We start from the raw sequence: 25,498 nt of genomic DNA, 5'->3' as shown, positions 1-25,498 counted from the left end.
ACATGGTTCAGTAAAGACTGGGAAGCAGTAGTGGAATCCATTCAGTGGAGAACAAGACAGTGTTGGGGAAAGGGCTGGGTGATATGGCTGAAAAATGTATCATGATATAAGTGTTTCATATCAGTCGATATAGATAATTATTATAATTTCTGTTTTTACCCATTTGAAATAAGTACAATTTGAAAAATAACCCTTTAAATGGTGACTACAGGTGAGATTTTAAAAAAATAATAATAATAATTTTCAAGATTTCAGAATCAGATTGAAGACAATAGACAAAATAGTGTAGAAGCTGACATTGCTGCTTGACATATGTTAATGGGATTGTTCGGGTTTTTTGAAGCAGGGTCATATAAAGTACATATCTATAGTCGGTCTGTTCCTTGCCGTAATTGCCGATCAGTGCAGCTTCAGTTTAGAGAAGCAGAGAGCTGCTCCAGCCCAGACGCTCAGCTTTGTACTGCAGTGAACAGAGTCCAGAAGCAAAGCGAATTTTAACCAACTAAAACGAGGCCCACCATAAAAAATCTATATTATTGCAAGTGTATGTTGTATAGAGAAAATTCACACCGCTTTACTTCGGAGTCAGACCGCCCTTTCTTTTGGCACTACATTTTCTCAACTGTAGAACCTCAGATCACCTGTTTCTAACGGAGTTCAGTGAAATCTTTGAACGTATTTTCTATTGATATTGATCACGTGTCTATCGCGATATATATTGTTATCGTTTTATCGCCCAGCCCTAGTTGGGCATGCTGCCCACCACATCCGCTCACTCTCTGGAGGTGGTTGGGGGAGTAAGGCTCTGATCCATGGAATACACAGAGGGATGCATGGGTGGCACTAGTTAAGACAACAGTAATGGTTAGATCAACAGGCTGGTAAATTGTATAATTAGAGCCTGGCACCAAAGCCTGCACCAGTGTTTGTATATGTGAGATGTCTTCACTGCAGGACAATGATGTGTTTATATTCATATAATATCTGTTTTATTTGAGCCATGAAAGTAATGTAGCACAGAAAAAACTGTCATGTGTGGTTAATATTTGAACACATCTGGAGAAGGACATTTTGGTTAAGAAAACCTTTAGGGATGTGGGATGAGTGATTTTAAAATCTCCTCTAAACCTAACAGTCATAAATACTAGGATTGGCAGCAATTATTTTGGACCCAATACCTCTATTGTGTATGTATGTGTGACAGTGTTGTAGGGATGACAATTTGTCCCCTATGTCAAGAACATTGTGTTGTTTTTTTTATATATATATATATATATACTATTTTAATCCCAAATTGGGAAATTCTTTTTTCCACTCACATTACACACAGGTGCGCACACACAAACACACACATGCAGTGAGATGAGCGAAGGGGCCCAATGAGCAGTGTTAGGGATCGGTGCCTTGCTCAAGGGCACCTCGGCAATGCCCAGGATGTTAACCAGCACTCTCCAACTGCCAGTCCACATCATTCTTTTTTTTTGGTCTGTGTGGGACTTGAACCGGCGACCTTCAAGTCCCCAAGCCAAGTCCCCACGGACTGAGCTAGACAGAGAATGCTGTGTACTGTTAAACAAAAGTATAACATTGTGTATATTATGTTTTAGGCTGATGGGATCACCCCTTTTTTTCATGCTTGTCTATAGGTGGGGTAGGTGGAGTGACATCCTGGCTCACGGTCGCTTCAAGCGCCCCCTGAAGGAGATGGACGTGGAAACAATCTGCCGAGCCCTCCTGGCCTATTGCCTGCTGCATTACCGTGGTGATGAGAACATCAAGAGCTTCATCTGGGACCTGATCGCCCCAAGTGAAGATGGGACCATCAAAACGCTGACAAACCACTCTGGTAAAACAGACACACTGCACAAAGACCTTGCCAATACAAATCGAGGCTAACCGTTGATACTGACCAGACATTTAATTCCATCTTTGGGTACTAATTATTTTTAGATGCTTTATAAGATTACAAGATGTAAAAATATCCTTGGAAATGTTTAAGGTTTGCAACTTGTTTTCTGTAGATGCACCTGACCCTCACCTGTCCCTCTCTTTCTCCAGGTCTCTCTACCCCAGTCCCTCGAGGCAGGAAGGGCAAAAAGGGGAAGCCCCAGGCCCCGCCTCCACAGACTCCACGAGCTGATTGGCTGCACAGCTGCAATCCTGACCACTTGCTGCAAGAGGATAGCTACAAGAGACACCTCAAACATCACTGTAACAAGTAAGACAGTGTCATTCACACTAGGCCTGGGCGATTAATCGAATTTTAATCGCGATTTCGATTTTGGCTTCTCACGATCATAAAAACACTGTAATCGAAGAAAAACGATTAGTGTGCTGCCGCGCGTCGTGTATGCAAATTACCGCGCTGTAAAAGCACAGTGAAGGCACCTGTGTCGCCTGCAGCTGCAGCAGTGAGTGTGTGGATCAATTGTGGAATGAGAGATTGACAACATGGCAGAAAAGCAGCCTGAGCCTTTAGTTGAAAAGAAAGGTAGGACAACTTTGGTCATTTGGAGACATTTTGGCTTCAAATCGTCGGACGTGGAGCAGAAGGAGATTGTTTGCAAAGTCTGTCACACCGTCGTGTCTGCACCCCAGGGCAACACCACACATTTATTTAACCATAAAGTGGTCTATGACAAAGTATTGAAGGAGCAAAAGACTCAAAAAAGTGCAAGAGCATCAACTTCAGCTACAGCCACCGCCACCGCAACACAGTCCTCCATTGACGACAATCTTTACAATGCCGCTCCATATCCCACCGGCTCCCAGCGGCAGCGAGAGATAACGGAGGCTGTGACATTCATGCTAGCTAAGGACATGTGCACTAACAGTACAGTTAGCAACCCAGGCTTCAAGAGACTGGTCAACACTTTGGACAAGCGGTACGTGTAGTCATTACGCAAACATACAGATACTATTATCATTTACTTTTTTACTTGTTACTAATCTATCTGGTTGTTTTTCTAAAAGTTATATTATATATATTAAGTTGAGTTTTGGTGGCTAAATAAATACTTTTTTGGAAATCAGTGAATAATCGTGTTTATTAATCGTGATTTCAATATCAATCAAAATAATCGTGATTATTATTTTTAGCATAATCGCCCAGCCCTAATTCACACACACACACCTGAAATGTAGCATCAAGGTGCTAACACATTGCTTCTATACATTTTAGGGGCCATTAACAGATTATTGATGAAATTAATGATCACATACCTGGAAATCAAGGAATTCATGGACACCAAACTAATGTGACTATAAAACCCAGACACGGATAGAAGTGGCAGGAGTGATGGTTTCTTAATCTGACACTCAGACACAACAGTCTCCCTGTCTTTCTCCACACACACACACACACACACATACGCTGGTTTGCTTTTTGGTCAACTCTTCCTCCTGTCAGGGAGATTTGCTTCCTTGCCCTCCTTTCCTCTTGAGGGGGAAGTCTGGCTGGCTGGCTGGCTGGCTTGCTATGTGCCAGGCCAGGTGCTAGGCAGGCAGACCTGTTGGAAGTGGGTGAAAGGCGTGTACACATACGTGCACGCGCGCACACAAACACACGCATGCACACACACACACACACACTTGGGGGTGATTATGTTGTGCCATCTGCTAGGCTGGAGCACAGTGTTGTGTGGCTAATCAGGCCTGGCACATTGATGGATGAGCACACACAGCCTGCCAACAAAGACACACACATACTGCAACTTGTGACGCCATTGATGCATAAACACACACACACACAGCAGAATGAGTTGCATATGACTGTCTTTATACCCTCACCCCCTCGTCTGTGCTGCCTCTCCAAACTTTGTTTCCTCCCTTCCAGCACAGCTCTGTCTTTTCAGTTCTTTTCCTCTCTGCTCCTCCCACTCATGTCCTCCTCTTAACCCCCAACTCTCCCCGTCAGTCTTCTGCTCCAAACGCCGTTATTGACATTAAATTCTGGAGACAATGTTTACAGTCGAGCAGATCTCCCAGATCCCAGAAATTCTAATGTCAGGAGATCAAATCTTACTCGAGCTGTGACTGAAGTGATTCATTTTACTGGAAGGGATCATGCAAAAAAATACTCTGACTGGTATGCCTGTGATTTGTATCCAGAGAAGATGACCATCGACAGTGTTTTTGACAATGTAGGAGACCATGCTGAGTTTCAGTAATGACTAGTATTTCAACAAGGCTGGAAAATATATTGATTTTATATTATCAGGATAACAAAGTTATTTTTTTAAACAGGGCAGACTGTTCTACTCGTTACAATACTTGCCTTTACCCCCTTATTCATTATATACACATTACTGCTAATTATTTATTAAAACTTGTCTCTAATTATCTCTTGTTGTTAATATTTTTCACCCAGCCCTATTTCAACAGAAGAAAACCTTTGGACTTTTTCCATCAGAATCCTCTTCAGCACACTGCACCTTTCCGTTCCTTACTCCAGTAAAATAAGTCCAGTGTCGATATTTCCCCCCTGGTAGTGACGATACGATGCAAGATGTATTTTATAAACAACAAGACACAACAACCCAGCAGAATATATATATTCCAGTTTGTTTTCACAAATGAATTATGTCAGATGGTTGCCATAATCCTGTCACCTCTCTCAGCTGTCCTGTCAATGAAGCCCCAAAAATACTTAAAACATTTTTTTTTTTTTTTTAAGTAATCGAAGAAGTGGCAGCCTGTGTCAGTGTAATCTTCGAAGCTGGAACAATCGTTCAAAAAATCAATTGGTCTATCAACAGAAGATAATTCCGCTATAATGAATGTAATTGATCATCCAAGCAATGTATTGAGCAAAAAATACCAGAAAGTACTCTTTTTTTCATAATGCTTAATCTTTGTGTTCATCTTTGAGTCTTTTACTGCTGGTCAGACAAAACACACAAGTTGTCACATTGGGTTCAGGGAATCTATGACAAGCATCTGTTTTCTGATGTCTAATGGAGTACATTTTTAATTGATGGCCAACATAGTTTGATTATATTCACTTGATTCATAAAGAAAATTATTCATAATTGTCACCCTGGTAATGTTTTGTCTATGTTGAAATAAATGAGCCAAATCTTCTAAAGAACAGTTTAACTAACAAGATTTTGTTTTGCAGGGTGCTGCTGAGGGTGAGGATGCTGTATTATCTGCGACAGGAAGTCATTGGTGACCAGGCTGAGCGCATCCTGGAAGGAGCCGACTCCAGGTTAGTAACTTTCTGCCTTCATTTAATCGTCTCTTTAACCATGTCTTCCCACAGTACAGAGGGCTGATTCCAACAGTCATTTTATTGTCAGATTAATGACCCAAAATGTTTTTGTCAAACTCTGGTGGTTGGTTGCCCTCTGGCTTTGCAAATCTTATTCATCCACCATGCTCTGGTGATTATTTGAAACTTCAAACATCCTTAAATGTCCATAGGTTTAGCGAGCTTGATTCCCAACCCCATCAACATCCTGTGTATTTGAGAGTGTTTGCAGTCAATGGAAAGGCTTTCATGTATTAGATGCATCATGAAAGAGTTTGATGTTTTAGATGAATGTGTGATGAATTATTGCTGGGGTGTATTTCTGTCTGTTCTAGTGTCCTCTTTGGCAGGGTTCTTCCTATTCTCACAGATACAACACAGTTACTTGGCTATTTAACACAAATGTGACCCAGTTAGAAGGTTTTTTTAAACATTGCACTGTGAGGCTCTCAACTAGAAGCTAGTAATCAATGTCTCGTCACAGAGTTGTTGATGTGAAGGTTAACTGTACAGCTCACCTTGACTGTTTTTCTCATTGTGACAAATCCCTCACGCTTCCTCCTTCATTTACTGTCACACCACACTTTTCTTGCCATCTGTCCACCTCTCCCTCTCTCTGCAGTATACTTTAGACTCTTATCATGTCCCATCCCCCTCTCATCATCCTTTCACCCAGATGTGGATGCATTTATAATGTGGAGCACGTGCTCTTCATGTTGATCTCTCCCACTGCCTTCCCCTCCCCTCTCCCTGTGTGTGTGTGTGTGTGTGTGTGTGTGTGTGTGTGTGTGTGTGTGTGTGTGTCAGACATGAGCATACGGGGTGCCATCATGCCAACATATGCCAGGGGGATTTAGCATGCCAGTCTTGGCGCGCATGCATACGTGTGTGTTGCCAAGGCCAGGCATGCTGCTGTTTGCAGAGATAAGGGACCGTTACCCTGGTTTCTTCTTTCTTCCTGTCACCCTCTGTCTTTCTGCTTCCATTGTTTATTGAACCCTTTTTCTCCATAACTAGCTGCAAACACCATTTTCTATAATGGATTTTGGGAAGAGGGTTGTGGCACAACAGAATTGAACCAACAAAATCCTTAAACCATTTAACTATTCTCAGTTTGTCATTTATGTGCACAAAGAGTTCTGTTCTTGACAGGATAACTGGTATTGGTTGGACTCCTGACAACGTAAAAATTGGTCCGGGCAGCACTTAAAGTGAAACTTTCGCCAAAAAGCAACCAAGGCTTTATTTGTGATTGAATATGAGTCAAGCCTTAGTGTAAATGCATAATTGCGATGAAAGAGGCACTTTTAAGATGTACCGTAGTTTCGTTATCGGGAAAGCTAATTTCTAATGGGGTGCAGGGGCCCTTTTACGCTAGCATCAAAATTGCTATTTTTCACTAAGAAGGCTCGACACAACATGAAACTTTGCTCGTATCACCAGGGTCTCTACACATGAACACGAGCATTGAGAACATTGTTTGTGTACGCAGAGTTTACTAAAAAGAAGGTTTATGAACTACTGACCGTTGGAGCTGGATCTCCGGTGCGCTGCCGCCAAGACAGACAAAGTGTCGATCCGAGTGCGACCTAACAGGCAGGAGAGTAATGGTGGACCTCCTACCTGTTAGTCTGTACGAGTAGGTGCATTTCAGAGAGCACTGGATAGTTCCTGTTACATTGTTGACACACGATGGGCAGTTTGATAGAAGCATCATAATTGATGCAGGACAACCAGATGAATTAGCCTGTTATTCCAAACATTGCTCTTCCTTGTCAAAACGGCTCCACAGTGCAACTCAACTGCTGCCGATTTTGTTGGAGATTCATACTAGAAGAGGCTAATATAGCTTTGAGCTGCAGGCCTCAAGCTGAGATGAAGAGCACTACAGAAATCTATTGGGGCAGTCTCACACAGCCCCCTCTGGAGCCACAGAAGGCATTGTACAGTGTCTCTCACAGATGCAGTAGTACTCAGTAACACCTGGAAACACAACAGTGTCATGGTTCTGTATGTGGCATTTATGAAATGGTTGAAGAAAGTGCTTTAAGTGTGATTTGACAGTATTATGGTGGATGATAAAAAAAATCCAGATGTCCAAGAAGAACGGTGCCTCCTTTTCACCTAATGAAATCCCACTTGGTGTGAAGGTTACCCAACTCCTCAGTGATTGTTGCTTACTCTCAATGTGACTAAGTCAAGCCACTGTTACTTACTGAAATTATTTTAGTCAGTGATTCCATTTTGATGCATCAACACTGACTTTTGCAATATTTTGGATCCACTTTTGGCCGTTTGTACTTCAACCATATTGTAAACACCTCACTTTCAATATCCTCATCAGCTTTAGTCATTTCCAGATCAGCACTTTCATGTCCACAGAACACATCCTGGCAAGCAGAATTTCTTGCTTATTATTCCTTTTTACTGTCTCCATAGCTTACTCTGTTCATAACATGGAGACACTTAAGGATATTAAAGACAAGAAGTATAAGAGACATAAGGCATGAGAAGAAGACAACAAAACTGCTTAAACATTAATACTCCTCAAATATTTGGGGTATTTGTAAGATGTCAGCCACCAACCGGAGATGACAACAATCTGATTACAACAAAAATGGCTTATCTGATTTACTTTTCTCCTTTTCCTGTTCTGAATTAAAATACAAGACTGATTCCTAACTGAAGTAGATTAAACACAAACAGTTGTATTTTGATTATCAGTGATTTGGTATGTTTCTCTGCCAAAGTGAGCTGGATATCTGGATCCCCCAGCCATTTCATGCCGAGGTCCCAGCTGACTGGTGGGACAGCGACGCAGATAAAGCCCTGCTCATCGGTGTCTTCAAACACGGTAACAAACACACCCCAGCACCTCACACTCCCTGCACATGGCAGCCAAAACACAGTGAATACAAAATGAATATCACACATGGAGATAACATGTCATCACCTTCAGACACATTCGGCGATACATTCCAGCGGTTTCCAACCCAGTAAGCATCATGTCCTCTCTCTGTCTCTCTCTCTCTGTCTCTCTCTGTCTCTCTCTCTCTGTCTCTCTCTGTCTGTCTCTCTCTCTCTGTCTCTGTCTCTCTCTGTCTGTCTCTCTCTCTCTCTGTCTGTCTCTCTCTCTCTCTGTCTCTTCCCCCCCCCCCACCCCACCCCAAAATGGTTGAGGGCAGAGATACACATACACCCACTTCTGCTGCCACTGGTTGATTGGTGTTGCTATGGAGATAGCGGTACACAGCTGACAGGCTAGGGTGTGGTATTAGGAGTGTGATTGATGGCTGGCTTCAGTACTGGCTGCATGTGTGCGTGTGTGCATTGTGTTGCTGGTATTAATGTTGTAAACAAAGCTGATCCCCAAGTTGAATCTCCCAAATCTTGCTTTCCATCAACTGTTAACTTGCTTTTTTAGATTACTGTTTGATACAGTTGTGTTAATCTGCAATTGACCCACCGTTGAGTGCCTGGTTGACTGAATGTGACAGTCCGATGGGGCAGAGTGTTGTTGTGTGTGCTGAGGATGGAGACCCTCATTCATATTAATTTGGCATAATCGTCATCATTTTTCCATCATTTCCACCCTCTATCATTCAATTAGGACATACACACACTTTCACACACTCACACAAATACAAAGGGCTCTCCCATGGTTAATCATAATCCTCATTCACCAGGGAGGCCCTTGGGGGGACTACCACACACACACACACACACACCGTGAGCTTTGTATGTAGACACACACATGCACACAAGACAGTACGTCAGACACAGACACTGAAAAGTGATGGCCTATAAAGGCCCTGATGATTAACGTTTATGATGATTAGTGTGCATCTGCGCGTGTTCAGCCGAGACAATTGAAATGTGACGGAGAGAGAAAGAGGGAACGCGGGATGTATGAAGGGTTGAAGAAGAGGCGGTGTGGTTCTGTTATGTTTATCCACTCTCTTCTCCTCTCCTCGTCCTCCTTTCTTTCTTTGCCGTCATCCCCGTCACTCCTCTACATTTCCCTCTCATACCTTCCATTTTTCCCTCTCTTCTCGCCCTCCCGATGTCTCAGTAGAATCTGCACATTTTAATCTATTCTGCCTGAATGCCATTAACGGACAAACACACATACACACGAACACGTGCGCGCACACTGACGTGCACAGTTTCACACAACCCACTTTTTCACTTTCACACCATGATACAAACTCTCCCTCTCTCTCCTCTCTCTTCTCTCTCTCGTTCTGTCTCTCTTCTCTCTCCTTCCTCTCCCCTCTCTCTCGATCTGTCTCTCTTCTCTCTCTCCACTCTCGTCCCTCTTTCTCTCGCTGACACAAATGAGCACCTGCAGGCTCACTTCTCTAGCCACACATACACACACAGAATGAGGCAAGTGTGCACACACACGCACACCCAGGCTGTCTGTCTTGTCAGCAGCTGGCTCCTGGGGTCTGCCCTTCTGCTGCTGTTTTTGTCTATTCCCTCCTTTAATATTGTGTGCTTATGTACACATATGTTAAAGTGTATGTAAAATTGTGCTGTCTGTCTAGACGTGAGCAAGAGAGCACAACTTTTTCTCAACATTCTTTCTAGGCGTAACCTGTGTGTGTGTGTGTGTGTGTGTGGACCAATTAGTGACACTGTTTGAAGCTTCGTTGACTGTTTACTGATTAAAATCCACTTGATACCTCCACACATGGCTCATATACTTCTCGTGTGTTTTTTTTTTTTTCTTCCTATGCAGGCTATGAGAAGTACAACTCAATGCGAGCTGACCCCACCCTGTGTTTCTTGGAGAGGGTGGGCATGCCGGACGCCAAAGCTATCGCCGCTGAGCAGAGGGGTTCCGACATGATGGCAGATGGTGTCGAGGGGTAAGAAAGCAGGCATCACTCACCAATAGGCAGCTTCTCAGCTGCCCCATTTATTCTAATCTGGCTAAATTAAAGTGATTTAATTTCAACAAAAAATGTGATGGTGAAAATTCTTCGAATCAAAGTTGTGTTCTACGGTTTTTGGTCTCTTAACTTCTTTTCACCTTGTTTTAATCTTCTTTCATCTTTGTGAATTGTGTTATATGTTCTTCACATTTTATAATTAACAAATGGTCAGTTTGCAGTCTGTTAGCAGGCGGCCCCCTCATGAAATAAAAATCTTCAATTCCTTGTCCATCCCTTCAACCTCTGCAGTGAAGATGAGGATCCAGAGTACAAACCCCTGCGGATGCCTTTCAAAGATGACATGGATGACTTCACTAATTCTCCACTGGATGACAAGGATGAAACGGTGGAAGGTGAAGCCGAAGGTAAACTGAGATTAACACAAATTGAAAGGTGCTTGAAAAGAAGAATTGGATTTAAAAACCATTAAACTGAATATGAACCCACTTTCTGTGGGAAGAAGCTTTGAGGGTGTTTGAGAAGATATGTCTTAGTCTCAAAGCACCATCCAAAACAGCTCTTTACAGCCCTGCAAAATCTCACAAACCAACTAAACCTATTCAAATGTACAAGAATGACAAATGAAATGAGCGGTGACCATAAGAATGTCAAGTGATACAAGACCGTCAGCAGTAGGCAATATGAGGGGGGATGCCGTCCCCCTTGTTAGCAAAATGACCAAAAAGCATCCCCCTTGTTAACCTGCCATCACTCTCCATCCGCTAGTAGCAGATAGTGTGTGACAAATCACAAGCGGTCGCGATCAGCTACAACGCACAGTGAATTCAAGCTGGGCACGGCTGCTTTGCGATCCCGCTGCCCGGTTTATTTTTGACGAAAGCTGCAGCAAGCTGCACAGAGCAGATCACACCAACAGGAAGTCAAAGACACAGGAAAGCCATAGAGCATCCGGTCAATTTTCAAAATAAAACGCCCTGTACAGACTCCCCAATTGTATAAAAACTTAAAAAATGACATGACCAACAAAAGTTTGCTATTTATGTTTTAAAGACAAAATGTTACTTTTTGTTTGCATTTCTAAGTATGCCTGTTCAGAACATAGTAGCTTATGTTATGTTGCCAATTGTCAATTTTTGTGCTGGTTTATAGTTTAACCACTACTGAGGTAGCTGTTACATTTCCTGACACCAGCTGTTTTATCCCCCATTGAAACGCACTCTGCTGGCCAAATTGTGTCATTACACCAATTTTTAATTACCCCAAGCATGTTTTTCTGCATTATACTTTTTAAATATAAGGGTTTAAAACCTTATAAATCAGCCGATAAATCAGTAAAGGCAAATACCGATAAGTCGGTCGGGCTCTGCTATTTTGCACAATGTTCATTGTGTGTCCTTCAAGGAGTGTCAGGTGTGTCAGGGCAGGGTGGTGCTCCCATTGGACCATCCCCCCTGTTTAAAATTAACAAAGCACATACTGACCGTCAGTGCTGAAGATCTGTTGCAGTTGTGAAAGAGGACCATGGTGCAATATGTAGAACATGAGTATAGTCACATGACATTACTGACTGCTGTTCTGGAAAATACTACATACTTGACAATCACCTCAAACCTTACTCTGAATCTCTGAATATAAGAATCGAGAGGGAAAATGACAACATATCTTTTTCCTTTGTTCCTCATTCCCTCTCCTCTTTTCTCCCTTGTAGCTAAATCAGGTGAAAACGGTCAAAGTGTGCCCACTTTGGATGGAGCTTCAGGCTCCAACGAGCGTCTGTATTGGCCAGCAGCCTCAGCTCTGACTGCCCGTCTGCGTCGCCTCATCACAGCCTACCAGCGCTCCAACCGCAGAGAGCAGCTCCGTCAAGAGGCCCTCAACCGGCCCGATGGTCGCAGGCGAAGACGCAGGGAGTTCCTGCCTTCCATCACCATGGTTACAGATACAGGAGGAGGGGCAGCATACATCCAAGATGGACCAGGAGTGTTCATGGCAGAAGGAAACCCATATCTGGCTAAAGGAGGTGCTTACTTTACCAAAGGTGGACAGTTCATGGCAGAGGCGTCACCAGTGATTACTGCCAGCGCTCTGATGGCTGATGGAGCCATGTACTACAAGGAGAGGAGACAAAGGTAGTGTTGCACTCAATGTCCTACAAGGTTTATTCAACAATTTAACATATAATATGTGAGTATAGATGTACCTTACAGTATTGCCATCCTACAAAACAGCCTTGACATATGGCAGACATTATCATGATATAATTTTATCTGATATCATGGAACTTTTAGTAGTTGAACATACTCACACTCTTGTTTGTTCCTGTGACAGATGGACTCGTCGCGAGGAGGCTGATTTCTACCGTGTGGTGTCCACCTTCGGAGTCGTCTTTGATACCCAGCGCCAGAAATTTGATTGGACACAGTTTAGAGCCTTTGCTCGACTCGACAAGAAAACGGATGAGAGCTTGGAGAAATATTACTTCTCATTCATTGCCATGTGTAAACGGGTCTGCAGAATGCAGGTCAAGACTGAAACAGGTAAGAGCAAATGTGTGTTGCTTGAGGTCACTGCATGGCAGAATGACGTCTTGTCGTCATTGCGTATGGTTCAGTGTCTGGCATGACATTTTTGTTGGTTTTCTTACCAATGACTGTCCCTGTCTTTTACCTAATCAGAACTTCCTGACCCAACTCTGATCATTGACCCCATCACGGAGGAGCGTGCTTCTCGTACACTGTACCGTATCGAACTGCTCCGCCGCATCCGAGAGCAGGTTCTCCCTCATCCGCAGCTCTCTGAGCGTCTCAAGCTCTGCCAGCCCTCCCCTGATCTCCCAGAGTGGTGGGAGTGTGGCCGCCACGACCAGGACCTCCTCCTGGGAGCCTCTAAGCATGGTGTAAGCCGGACAGATTATCACATCTTAAACGACCCTACCTTAGCCTTTCTGGAGGCCCACCAGCGCTTTACCAATCAGCCAGGTGCTGGGGTTTGCGTGGAAGCCCAGGGAGAGATCCGAAAAGCTGGGATGGGGGCAGCAGAAAGTACCCCTACAGCCCTCCTCACCCCCGCAGAGCTGGCGAGTGCAGCTACTGCTGCTAAGATTGCTGTTAAAGCAGCTAAAGAGGAGGAGGGAGAAGGGAAGGAGGTGAAAACTGAGGAAGGGAAGCCAGAGATGGAAGAGAAGAAAATGGATACAGAGGGAGGAGATGCCAATGACATTCTGTGTACTAAGTCTGAAACTCCTGATGAACCGAAGGCAAACAAGGAAGAGGTTGGAGAAGGGAAAGGCGAAACCACTGCTTCGGCAAAGGACGAGGTGAAGACAGAGGAAGAGGTCCAGCCCAAAGTAGAAAAAGAGGAGCAGGAAGAGAATAAAGAGGAGCATGGTACAGAAGGAGAGAAGACTTCCAAGCCAACGGATGACGTCAAAGACTTTACAGAAGAGAAATCTCTTCACTGCGAGTCTTCTGTGCACCAGAAAGAGATAAAGACTGAGCTCCAAGAACATCCCGAGTCCTTTTCTCCTGAAGCACAGCCAGGCAACAAGACCACAGAGGAGGAGGACAGAGAAGGGAAGGAGAACCCTGAGTCTCCCAAGTCTCTCAAGTCAGCTGACACAGAAAAAAGCCCAGAGGAACAAGACGAAGAGAGGATGGATGAAGATGACAAATCAGAGAAATCCTCCCAGCCTGAAAGTAAGAAGTGCTTATTGCTTATTGAAAGCAAACTTTGGATTTGGTTTATCAGAGAGACGATGACTTGAAATGTACTCCTACCCAACACTTTGTGCTCTTGTTTATTATAATCCCACTTGTTAACCATAAATTTGTTCTGGTTGTCAGTTATCATCATTGCTGACATGGCACTTGGTCACAGGCTTATTTCTGCTGTTTCCCCTCATGACTCAGCAGTGTCACGTTCAAGCGACAAGAGAATATAATGAGTTTGAATCCCTTTGTAATAATCTGAGTGGCCACATGACCATTCCTCTCTCCACACAGCAAGTGCTGCTTTAGAGCAGAAGAACTTTGATGAGGAGAGTATGGCGTCTGTGAGCACATCGGCCCAAAATGAAACCAGAGATGGGTTCTGTCCGGAAGACCTGCCCGAAACGTCTACACTGCAGGCCTCACAGGAGCGCTCCTATGGCTTCTCTTTCTGGCCTAAGGTGAGTCTCAGTCAGTAGCCAACACTGGTTAATATTTCTAAAAACCTTTCTAGGACAGTCCATCCACTCTCCCTATTTCCTCCACCCCTCAGGATCGAGTGATGATCAACAGGATGGATAACATCTGCGAGGCCGTCCTTAAAGGCAAGTGGCCTGTCAACAGACGCCACATCTTTGACCTCCCCAGCAACTTGTTGCCAGGACATGGCTCCACGGTAACCGCAGCGACCGTAGCCACGGCGACTGAGAGCCCGCTGCAGAGACGGAGTCTGGCCCAGCTGACGATGGCTGGCATCCATACACCCTACAGTGGGAGTGAAGATAAAACACAATCCCCACAGATTCATGTGAGTGTCTTTGTACAGAAACACACGTTTTCACTATGGTTGATTTTTGTTTTGTTATTTTTCTGACAGGAAGTAATGTAAATAAAATCATTACTTCATCTATTCACAAACTTGATTTTTACTTAAGTTGTCCAAAAAACAGATCTATTTTAAAGCTCTAGATGAGCATCTTTGGGTAACCTGCAGTTTTATTTCTTGGAACTCTAGAATTAGCCTGTTAGCAAACATACTGTTGATGTGTTACAAATAACAATAATGTTACAGGCTCATCGGTAAGTTGTTGTCGTTCGGCCACTTACTCATGTAATTGTTGACCTGACGTTGCAGGAGGATGCTCTGAGCCTGACGGTGCCTCGACAGAGGAGGAGGAGGAGGAGGAAGATCGAGATAGAAGCAGAGAGGGCAGCCAAGAGACGTAACTTGATGGAGATGGTGGCTCAGCTGAGAGAGACCCATGCTGCTACAGAGTCCCAGAACCAGGCGATAGACCTCACCAAGGTGCTCACACCTAACATACTCGCCCCAGTAGTAGGATGCTTATTCAGAAATTGTGACGACACACAACCAAAAATTAGTTTATTAACGAAAACTGTTGTGGTTGGTTGTTTAGGGTGTGCATCATCACCACAAGGCCTCTCCCTCATTAACTGGCTTTCCCAGTGCCCTGGTGACAAGCCCCTCCCTCAAAGCTCAGATGGACTTGTTGCAGCAGGCCTCGCCCTCTGCACACAGAGCCAACGGTTCAATGGAGGCTGACCTGCCAATCATGAGGCGGAGGCGGGGCCGCAGGAAAAATGTAGAGGGCCTGGAGCTGCTGTTTATGGGCAACAAGAGAGCAGGAGGGGTATGGACTGTGTGTTTGTATGTTTTCATGAGCAGGAAAGTTACTAGTGTTGACCGTCTGAGCATCTAAATTAAATGTATTTTTCCTTCTCCACTCTTCTGTGTTACATTCAGGATGATAGTGAGGAGACAAAGATGTTGGAGGGTGTTCAGGGTCCTGCCCGTGCCCAGAGACCCCTCACCATCCTCGAGCAGGGCCCCAGTGCCAGATCTCGGGCCTCCAGCAGTGTGGAGGAGGAAGGGGCAGCAGTTTCTAACAAAGAGCTGGGAGATTGGCTGAGACGGCACCCAACATACACCATGGACATGGCTGGATTTACACCAGTACGTCATTAACTGTTTTTATTTAATATTTCACTCTAACAAAGTAGTTAAGGTGAAGTGTTAATTCCCAACAAGTTATTCACATCCACCTCTCTGCGTTTTGTCTTGCTTCTACAGAAGAGTGAGGATTTACTGCTGTCTCAGTTTTCTAAGCCCAAACAGAAGCGTCACCGCTGTCGAAACCCCAACAAGATTGACATCAACACCCTGACTGGAGAAGAGAGGGTGCCTGTGGTCAACAGACGCAATGGACGCAAGGTAACCAGCTCCTTTCAAAACATCGATAGTACATGTTGTATACAATATGTTGTCTTAGTAAAAGTGGTTTTCTTCAAGAGTCTATCTTTCTACATCAATTGATCTTCCAAGAAAACATTACATCTTCCTGTTCCTCAGATGGGTGGGGCCATGGCCCCACCAATGAAGGAGCTTCCCCGATGGTTGCTGGAGAATCCAGAGTTTTCTATTGCCCCTGATTGGACAGAAATCGTCAAACAGTCGGTTAGTTACCAAGGCAAATCCTATAAATAGTTTGACATTTGTATTTGTGTTTTTAATACATATCGCTGCTCTTGTACAAAAAGAAACGGGTGGTTACGAGTTGCTTCCTTATGGCTCCTTGGTGCTCAGCCACCTTGGTGTTGTCACTTGTTTTCTAACCGAAGTCCTCCTCCACAGGGTTTCCTCCCAGAAGCCATGTTCGACCGCCTTCTGACCGGTCCTGTAGTAAGGGAGGAGGGTGTCCGTCGTCGGGGACGACGACCCAAATCTGAGATTGCCAAGGCGGCGGCTGCTGCCCAGGCAGCAGCAGCTCAGGCTGCCCAGGCATCACTGGCCTCTGCTGCTTCATCTGCAGGTACAAATCACTGCTAAAGCAACAAGTCTTCATACAGTAATACTGTTAGGGACAGGTACACGTACTATCAGGAGTGTGTAACTTTACCATATTACCATTAATATACCATTACCATATTATTTTGTTAAAGAAAACACACAGTCAATAATAATGATAGGAAATGGGAGCTATTTTCCAGCAGGAGTGAATGTGTTTGTGCTGTTAAAGCTTAATTTTGACTCTGTGTGTGTAGGAGGCATCAACCCTCTACTGCTGAACAGTCTGTTCGGAGGGATGGACTTGTCGTCCCTTCAGAGCCTCCAGTCTCTCCAGTTGGCTGCTGGTCTGATGGCCTTCCCTCCACCCACTGACCCCAAGCAGGCTGCTGCCAGCGCCGCCGCCGCTGCCTCCATGCTGCCTCTCATGCTGCCTGGCATGGGAGGCCTGCCCAACATGGCTGCTGCCCTCCCCAACATGTTCAGCTTAGGTGGACTGTTTGGTGGTAGCTTGGTGACGGCCGCTACAGCACAATCCAACTCAGCTGTCGCCATTGCATCAGGGAACACCAATGGAACAATGGAAGGAGAGAGTGACGAGACGGTGAAGGCAAAGAGGAAGAGAGAGGGAGAGGAAAAAGAGGATGGAGAAAATTGTGAGGAGGAGGAGCAGGAGGAGTCTGTGGAGGAGGGAGAAGTGAAGAAGTCAAAAAAGAAGAAGGAGGGAGGAGCAGAGAAATTTGAGAAATTAGTTAATAATGCAGCTGCAGCTCCCCAGATCCCAGCTGCTGATTCATCAGCTGAAGCAAACATCAACGGTGACGCAGCAGCCCTGTTAGCTGCAGCCGGCATGTCCGCCAATTCTCTGGCGTTCAACCCGTTCCTCCTCTCCACCATGGCTCCTGGCCTCCTCTACCCTTCCATGTTCCTACCTCCAGCCCTCGGGGGGCTCAGCCTGCCTGGCTTCCCCACCGCCGCCACCCTCGCCGAGCTGCAAAGCGCCATGGCTGGTGCGCTGGGGGGCAACATCATGACCATGAACCCCCAGAGAGAAGAGAAGAAGGGAGGGCTGAAAGCTACAGGAGAGGAGGAGGGGGAGGGGGAGGAGGAGGAGGAGGAGGAGGAGGAGGAGGAGGAGGAAGAAGAAGAGGAGGAGGAGGAAGGTGGAGAGAGTGACTTGGCTGAGGAAAAGGAGGGTGAAGCGGAGGAGGAAACAAGAGGCGAGGTTTCAGCCCTGGAGGATGGAGGAGAAGAGGAGGAGGCAGCGTCGTCTCCCCAGAAGGACAAGAGTGACTGAAATCAAACACAGAACCGACTGGCCTCAGACATTTCCTCACCTCTGATCTCTCCCACTCCTCCCCCTCACCACGTTTACACACCACCACCAGAAATATCCAAACTAGTATGAATTTTTTTCCTTTACATTGTTGTTGGTGATTTCGCTCACTCTAGTTTTTTTGGCCAGCTATATTGAATCAGAGAGGACAAGGTGTGTGTGTCAAGTTAAATCTCTGATTGATACTGTAGTCAGGGAAATCCTCAAATCTTCAAAGACTGTTTTTCTCTCTGGTTGGCCTGTGTGCACTGTGAATGGTGCACCCTCACTTTTCTCTCCCACAATCCCTCAAATAGGACGTAACGAGGTTCCAATAGTACTATTATTATTATTATTATTATTATTATTATTGCTGCTTTCAGCTCTCAGATCTTTATTTTATATTTCTGCTCCCTCCTTCTTCGTCTCGACTGTTTTGTTGTTGGTTATTGGCAGCATCTCATCTGAAGAAGGAGAAATGCCCACTAGCAGCTATTTTCTAACATCAGTTCTCAAAAAACAGCATTACAGCTAATTCAGCTGTCTGTCTGACAAAGCTGCTACAAAAGGGATTGTGGGTAATGGAGTTGATTGAGCTGTTCTGTTTCAGAGCAGGTTTAAAGTTCTCACATATCGGACCAGGTTGACTCTGAGGAGGAAAATGAAACCAGACTGGCCTAACACTCAGTCTCACACACTGACTACCACAACACACATACATCCCAACACATGCTTGATCATCAGCTGCACACACATGCACACTCACACCTTTAGTTTTTCAAGTCCGCCACTACACACACTAACCTCTCTAACCCTCTCTGTTTTGTGACTGTTTCTGGGTGGACTCGTCCTTGCAGCTGTTTTCCTTTGAGTGTGTGTGTGTGTGCTTGTGCGTGTGAGCATGCATGCATGCATGCATGCTGAATCAATATCATTATACCCAGTCCCACACTGTTTGAATACCAGTCTTGAATCTTTCCACTGCCACATCTGAATCCTGTCCCTCTCCCTCTTTCTGGGCGGCTGGTTTTGGCTCATGGGTGGCAGGAGGGCTGGTCTGCCCCCAGTCAGGCCTTCTGATTGGTCCGCTTCATGCCACCAGAACCAGCCATCACTGTTTGGAGGTTTCTGTGAATGGGTTCGGAGCGGTGGTCCACACAGGGATGTGTTGTTTCAGGTTTATTCTTTAAAGGGGGCACATGAGATGGTTGATTTTCCCGGTCACTGCCACGTTGAAATACTTTTTTTATTTTTATTTGTATTCTTTTCCTTCATATCCCGGTAGCTTCAGACCAAGTGCTGCTCCCTAGTGACCCTCTCTTTGAAGACTGTTTCTCTAGTCACACACACTGACACCAGGCCTGGCCTAAACAGGACTGAGACACAATTTCAACAGGGTTGGAAATTCATAAGTTTCTGTATGAAGTTCAACTCTGGTCGTTGAGTGTTGAATACTTGAAAAGTGCGAGTGGTGCTTGATATGTTTCTATTTCTAAGGCCAGTTTAAGTGTCTGAAATAAATCAAGTGCCACGAGTAGTTAAAATATTTGAAAGTACATTCGAACACACACTGTGGCCAGGTCTTATTAACATTTGCTATCACAGCCAGCCCAGCAGATGCAGAGAGGGAGAACTGGGAGAGCGGGAGGGGGAGAGATGTTTGTGAGCCACCCTCCCTGTCGGAGCCCCCTCGTTCTCCTCTCTAATGCTGAGACAGCAATAACCAAGGCAGCTTTTGAATGTTCCAACATCACTCTCCCCACACACACACACACACTATATGAATAACCACAAGTGTCGTATGAATAGAAAAACAAAACTTAAACTGTAAATGATGACAAAGAAGTACTGCAATCAATTTTGTCTCACTCTGTTCCTGTTGATGCACTGGTGTTAAAGAGTTAAAATAATCAGGTACCTTTATTACTTAGCTACTTTTCTTGAAAAAATGGACTTTTTGTTACTTTTAGCCAGCAAGCTGAAGAGCATTACCTCAAAATTCTTATCTAGCCTTGAAGTTTACAGACATACCATGTAAATGTTTTGTTTTTTCCCTCTTTTTTTTTTGGTGTTTGTCGTTTTTGTTTTGTTTTTTGGAGACATCATGTATGATGAATTGTAGCTATGATGCTTTTAATAAAAGTGAATCATGATATTCGACTAGGAAACCAAACCTCTGATTGCATTTCATTATTTATCTCCAGCCTTCTTTTACTTGTGGGAACATTTTCTGATGGCACTTTGTGAAGTATTTGCTTTACATGACATCCGACTCAAGCACTTTTGGAAGCAGCTCAACTTATCCTGCTGCAGTGAAAAGCAGCCAAGAATTTAATAAATCTGATAATGTTTTCAACTCAAGGTCCACTCCAAAGCAACTGTGCAAACTGATCTGGTGCAGAATGAGCAGTGGTTACATCTCCAAAAAGCTGATAAGTGGACTTAAGAATCAAAAGGTACCCTGTGGAGTTGAACAAAGTTCAAATGTTACAGGCGCTCTGTGCAAAAGAGGAAACAGAAATACAGTGTGAATGGAAACTAAAGATAAAGATATAAATAAAATATTAAGTACACAATAATAAAATAACATAATAAAGTAAACAATAAAATAAAATATTAAAAAATAAAGTGGACAGTCTGGAAATATATACAATAAAACATACAGTGAGATAATATATACACTATACAGAGAAGTAATTGTACTTTAAATTACAGTTTTGCTTTTTCTTTGTTTTGTTTGTTCTGTGTTTTTGTTTTGTTTTTTATGTAGTCTATAGTCTGATCATCAGAGGGAGGAGTTGTACAGTTTGCTAGCAAGAGAGCTAGCAAGAATTGAAAGTGGCACCTCCTCTAAGTTCCACCCTGCAGTGTCCAAAGCCACTCCCCCACAAACTTGAACGCGCACCTGTTAGTGGGACTCAGCAGGGAGAAGGAGATGCCGGAGCAAGACGCAGCAATTCAGCTGAATTTAGCACGGACAGACAGAAAGTCAAGCGCCGAAATAACAAACAACATCCGGTTGCTTTTCAAGATAAAACACTTAGTGTTGACACCAGCACACAAATCTCAAAAAAGAGACAAACACAAGCTCTTCTGCTAATCCTTCGGTCGGGAACACTTCGTGTTGTTGTTTTTAATAACACAGACGACCTATAACTGGGGCCACGAGTGATTATGTGATTATCTTGGGAACTCCTCGGCCTCCTGACGCCAGCTGTCTACCTTACTGCGCCGTGGCGGACTCATACCGCAACTGGTGGGGATTGCCGGACGGCGGAGCAAAACCGGATCGGGGCCGCAACGCAGCGGACCCGTATCCAGTGGAAACTGGGCCGACTCATTAGCCATTCTGATGGCTAAAAACAACACACAAAGAAGCTAACGTTAGCATTGGGCTAATACAAGCTACAAACGTAGCCAAGCTGGCAAACCTCACATATTTCATGAAAATAACAAATCCCCCCCTAACAAAACATATAATTACCTGTCCAACAGAAAGAGAGCAACCTCTGCATCACTTTTCAAGCCCTTCACATGCCCCAGTTGTCTCCACTGCTCAAACGCAGCACCGATGTTGACTCGGTCCGACTTCTTTCTTTATCCAGAGCCTTTTTTGTTGCAGCCTTTTCTGCCTCAGGCTTTCTTTTCTTTGCCTTTTTAGCGGGTTGAGCTGTTAAGAGTAACGCTGGCCGCATTTTCTCTGCCATTGTAACAAAAATGAACCTCTTCTCCTGCAACTCCGTATTTCTCCAGAGGAGTGTGCTGAATATTTCCGGCAACAGTGAAACGTGACGCGTCAGAGTAGGGAGGGACAGAGGATGAGACGCATCTGACCAATATGTGCTTTTCGGGCCGGATAGCACGGATTGGTCAGTACTACTCTCAGGATAGAAGGACCATTTCACCCAGTATAACAAAATGTGTTTCTGAACAACATTACAGACTCTAGCTTTAATACAAAATAATTGCATTGTTTTTTCGATATCTTCCATGTTATGTGACCCAGTGACTCCAATCCAGCAGCACATTGTATTAGTAAAGTGGACGAATGAGACACAGCTATCGTTATTGTATTTTAGTGCTTCCTCTATTTTATATGAACTAGTGCATTGCCCGTAGGAAGCATGTATTACTATAGAAAAGTGGGAGGTTACGTAGCTTTTTCATGGATGGCCAAATGAGGTTGTGTTTGAAGGTTTCCCCGTTCCTCAACAACCAAATGTGCTGCTTGCGAACACTTTTGTGACAAAAGCCTGTTTTTACCATTTCTTCCTGCACCAGACACAAAGCAAACGTGATGGCAATATTCGCGAAAAAGCGTGGCGGACATTATTGACCCTAAGTCCGGTTTTGAACGTGCCGGTGCATCCGGTATGTCGACTGGGGAGGTGGGCCGTGGGGGTGGGCTAGCAGCTAGCAGCTAGCTACACACGAACATCCACAGATTCCGATTCCACTTTGTTGTCCGCGCATCTCCGGATCTCCTCAGACCTGAACAGACTCGGTCCGGACTCGCTTAGTCTCATTAATCCACAACAGTCAGTTTAGATGCACAGAACAGAACGGGACTGAACCGCCGGCAAAATCCTGGTCCAGCTCGCACCGCTGCAGGTATAAATCCGCTTGTTTCTTAAGGTGGGGGGTGGCGGTGGGCTCTGCAGTGATTGGCTGTGGTGCGCACGTGGCTACGGTATGCAGTGATTGACTCTGGTGCGCTCGTGACTGTGGTGGCTATGGTTAGCAATGCTAACGGAATTGGTAAAGCATTTCTGAAATAATGTATTCACGGTATCATTGCAGTCCAAACAAATGCGATGTTACACACATTATTGAACCACGCAGCAGCCATGTTGAAACTCTCAGGTCAGTCTGATCCTGATCTGCAGAGATATTAGAGGCAAACACACACAGACAGACAGAGATTCCTTGCTTTTATAGAGAGAAATGAATAAGCAGAAATTATAATTTTTTCTCAATAACTTCAATGTCATCTGACCCACTGACTTCTGAAACAGTTTCTGTTTCCATAACAAATCTGTAATAATGAAGAAAATAATGGTAAAAAAGTTATCTAATGCTCAAGAAGTTAACATATTTTCAAGCAGCAATCTCAGCTTCAACACTATTTTGTCTCATGTCTTAGTTTCTGATTCAGAAAATGATTTTTTTTTTGTTTAAATCTCACCAGTAGTCATATATAAAGGGTTATTTTTCAAAATTTTCTTACGGGGGGGCACACCCCCGGACCCCCCTAGTGTTGCTGGTTACCGACTCAGAGCACCACTGCTACAAAAAAATCTAGGGGAAACACTAACTGTTCTTAGAGTTTTGAACGTGTTGGGCAAACTATTTCTTTCTTAGCTGAAGCCGACAACGGGACAAAATAAATGTAAAGACAGACATAGTGGAGCCGTATATTTTCCTGTTTTTTTGTCCTTTGCCGATCACACCTATGATAATAGCACTGGCCACCACAGACTCATTAAACATCCTCAGCATCGTCCGGCAGATGTTAAAGGAGCAGAGCCTCCTCAGAAAATAGAGGCGGTTCTTAGTCCAGTCCAGTTTATTGTCAATGCACACCCCAGATATTTGTAATGTTCAACAATGTCCACGTTATTCCCCAGAATGAAAACTGGGGTCCCAGGTGTCCTGGTTTTCCTCAGATTCACCACCAGCTCTTTGGTTTTTGCTGTATTGAGCTGCAGGTGGTTCAGCTCACACCATGTAACAAAGGTGTCCACCACAGCTCTGTACTCAGCCTCCTCACCCTTGCTGATACATCCAATGACAGCAGAGTCATCAGAAAACTTCTGAAGATGGCAAGACTCTGTCTGGTAGCTGCAGTCCGTGGTGTAAAGGGTGAAGAGGAAAGGAGAGAGGACAGTCTCTTGTGGGGCCCCGGTATTGCTGACCACTGCATCTGACACACAGTGTCGCAAGCGCACGTACTGTGGTCGGCCAGTGAGGTAGTCCACAATCCAGGACACAAGGGGGGGATCCACCTGCATCGCCGTCAGCTTGTCACCCAGTAGAGCAGGCCTGTTGGTATTGAAAGCGCTGGAGAAGTCAAAGAACGTGACCCTCGCAAGTGCTCCTTGGCTTGTACCGGTGGGTGTAGACACGGTTAAGCAGGAAGATGATGGCATACTCAACTCAAATCCGGGGCTGGTAGGCGAACTGGAGGGAATCCAGGTGCGGCCTGACCATAGGCCTGAGCTGCTCCAAGACGAGTCTCTCCAGGGTCTTCATGATATGAGACATCAGTGCCACCGGTCAGTAGTCAGAGAGACTGCTGGGCTGCGGCGTCTTTGGGACTGGAATGAGGCAGGACGTCTTCCATAACACAGGGACCCTCTGGAGGCTCAGGCTCATGTTGAAGACACGGTCTTCTGTGCCGAAAATTGTCGGAAATGAACCATGACGTATGTGGAGCTCCCGGAGGTGCGAAGGGCTCCAATTTGCATATCAATAGCAGCGAAACCAGCCTTGCCAGAGAATGTGTGGGCTGGCTTGAATATCCTCTTTCAGTATTGGATGAAACCACTACTCATAAACAAGCAAAATCACTCATGATTGGTCACCCTGGGTCATTATAAATGTAAACCCCAGTGAGAATATATATATTTTATTTATTTATATTTATATTAATTATTCATTAATTTATATTTATGATTTCATCAGGGACATGAATGAATTTACTGAGGAAAGGAGCATTTGCCAGGAAGGTATTGTTTATTCAAAGAAAGAGCTTTATTAGCACAAACACAATCACACAGCATGTACAAAGCATAATCTGCCCACACAACAAACGGGAAGCTCACAAGAGGCCCAAAATCCTACAGCACCGCTAAGTGTCTGTTTCTGCAGACGTCTGTGGTGCGCTGCCCTGTACTTCAGAATCGCTTCTCATGTGATAGCAGTGTGGCACAGAGCTCGGTGAGCTCCCGGCTGCGAGAGGATGGAGGTCGCACAATTCATCCAGAGACCCCACCATCTTGTGCCGTCTTCCTCCTCAGGAATCAGTTCGATGGCGGCGCACTTCCAAAGGTCCACCTCATCCTCAACTAGCACTCTGTCTCGCTTCCAGCAGCTGTAAAAACAATCAATAGAGACGATCAGTACTGCGCGATGCACTGCGTATGGATACAAGACGTCTATTATTTAATAGAATAATAGTCACATTGACCAAAAACGGATCTAATCTAATAAATCTTACCCTCTTTGTCCTTGATCGACTCCGAGCTGAACTCCTCACAGCGTCCGCCTGCGATGCAAGATCTGGTTGTTTGTTGTCCTGCGTACTGTCTCATAATGTCTTACAGGCAGCTGGAAAAAAATTAAAAGAGATTGGTATGAATAGAGAAACGCAAGTCACAGTAAAATTAAACGAGGGAGAAAACAGTAACAGTTACTTACACACAATGGCGTCATTATCGGCATCGTGTAAATCTGGACTTGCAGACGTGGCTCCGAGCTAACAGGAAGTCACAGCCTTGTTATGAGGCGAGGTTAGTC

The 25,498-nt window shown here is 44.7% G+C and overlaps 1 protein-coding gene across 2 annotated transcripts in view; it reads left to right on the top strand.

Moving 5' to 3' along the window:
* The window catches only part of chd7 (chromodomain helicase DNA binding protein 7), an 86,998-nt gene extending 66,845 nt beyond the window's left edge, over window positions 1-20,153 (top strand). Inside the window, exons 24-41 of one of the 2 annotated variants that reach the window (XM_030403541.1) lie at window positions 1,647-1,846; window positions 2,059-2,218; window positions 5,120-5,209; window positions 8,002-8,105; window positions 9,996-10,125; window positions 10,441-10,556; window positions 11,861-12,281; window positions 12,481-12,689; window positions 12,828-13,847; window positions 14,154-14,320; window positions 14,413-14,667; window positions 14,995-15,165; window positions 15,278-15,511; window positions 15,625-15,834; window positions 15,952-16,092; window positions 16,231-16,335; window positions 16,513-16,690; window positions 16,923-20,153. In XM_030403541.1, coding sequence (XP_030259401.1) covers window positions 1,647-1,846; window positions 2,059-2,218; window positions 5,120-5,209; window positions 8,002-8,105; window positions 9,996-10,125; window positions 10,441-10,556; window positions 11,861-12,281; window positions 12,481-12,689; window positions 12,828-13,847; window positions 14,154-14,320; window positions 14,413-14,667; window positions 14,995-15,165; window positions 15,278-15,511; window positions 15,625-15,834; window positions 15,952-16,092; window positions 16,231-16,335; window positions 16,513-16,690; window positions 16,923-17,962 — 4,951 coding nt within the window. In that variant the 3' untranslated portion in view covers window positions 17,963-20,153. The remainder of the gene's footprint in view (window positions 1-1,646; window positions 1,847-2,058; window positions 2,219-5,119; window positions 5,210-8,001; window positions 8,106-9,995; window positions 10,126-10,440; window positions 10,557-11,860; window positions 12,282-12,480; window positions 12,690-12,827; window positions 13,848-14,153; window positions 14,321-14,412; window positions 14,668-14,994; window positions 15,166-15,277; window positions 15,512-15,624; window positions 15,835-15,951; window positions 16,093-16,230; window positions 16,336-16,512; window positions 16,691-16,922) is intronic. The other variant, XM_030403540.1, reaches the window with a different exon arrangement.
* The last annotated feature ends 5,345 nt before the right edge of the window (window positions 20,154-25,498 follow it).

Source organism: Sparus aurata, chromosome 21 (genome assembly GCF_900880675.1).
Source record: "Sparus aurata chromosome 21, fSpaAur1.1, whole genome shotgun sequence".
In the NCBI taxonomy this organism is placed as follows: domain Eukaryota; kingdom Metazoa; phylum Chordata; class Actinopteri; order Spariformes; family Sparidae; genus Sparus; species Sparus aurata.
The sequence above is the reverse complement of the archived record's forward strand: the minus strand, read 5'-3'. Positions and strand labels throughout refer to the sequence as shown.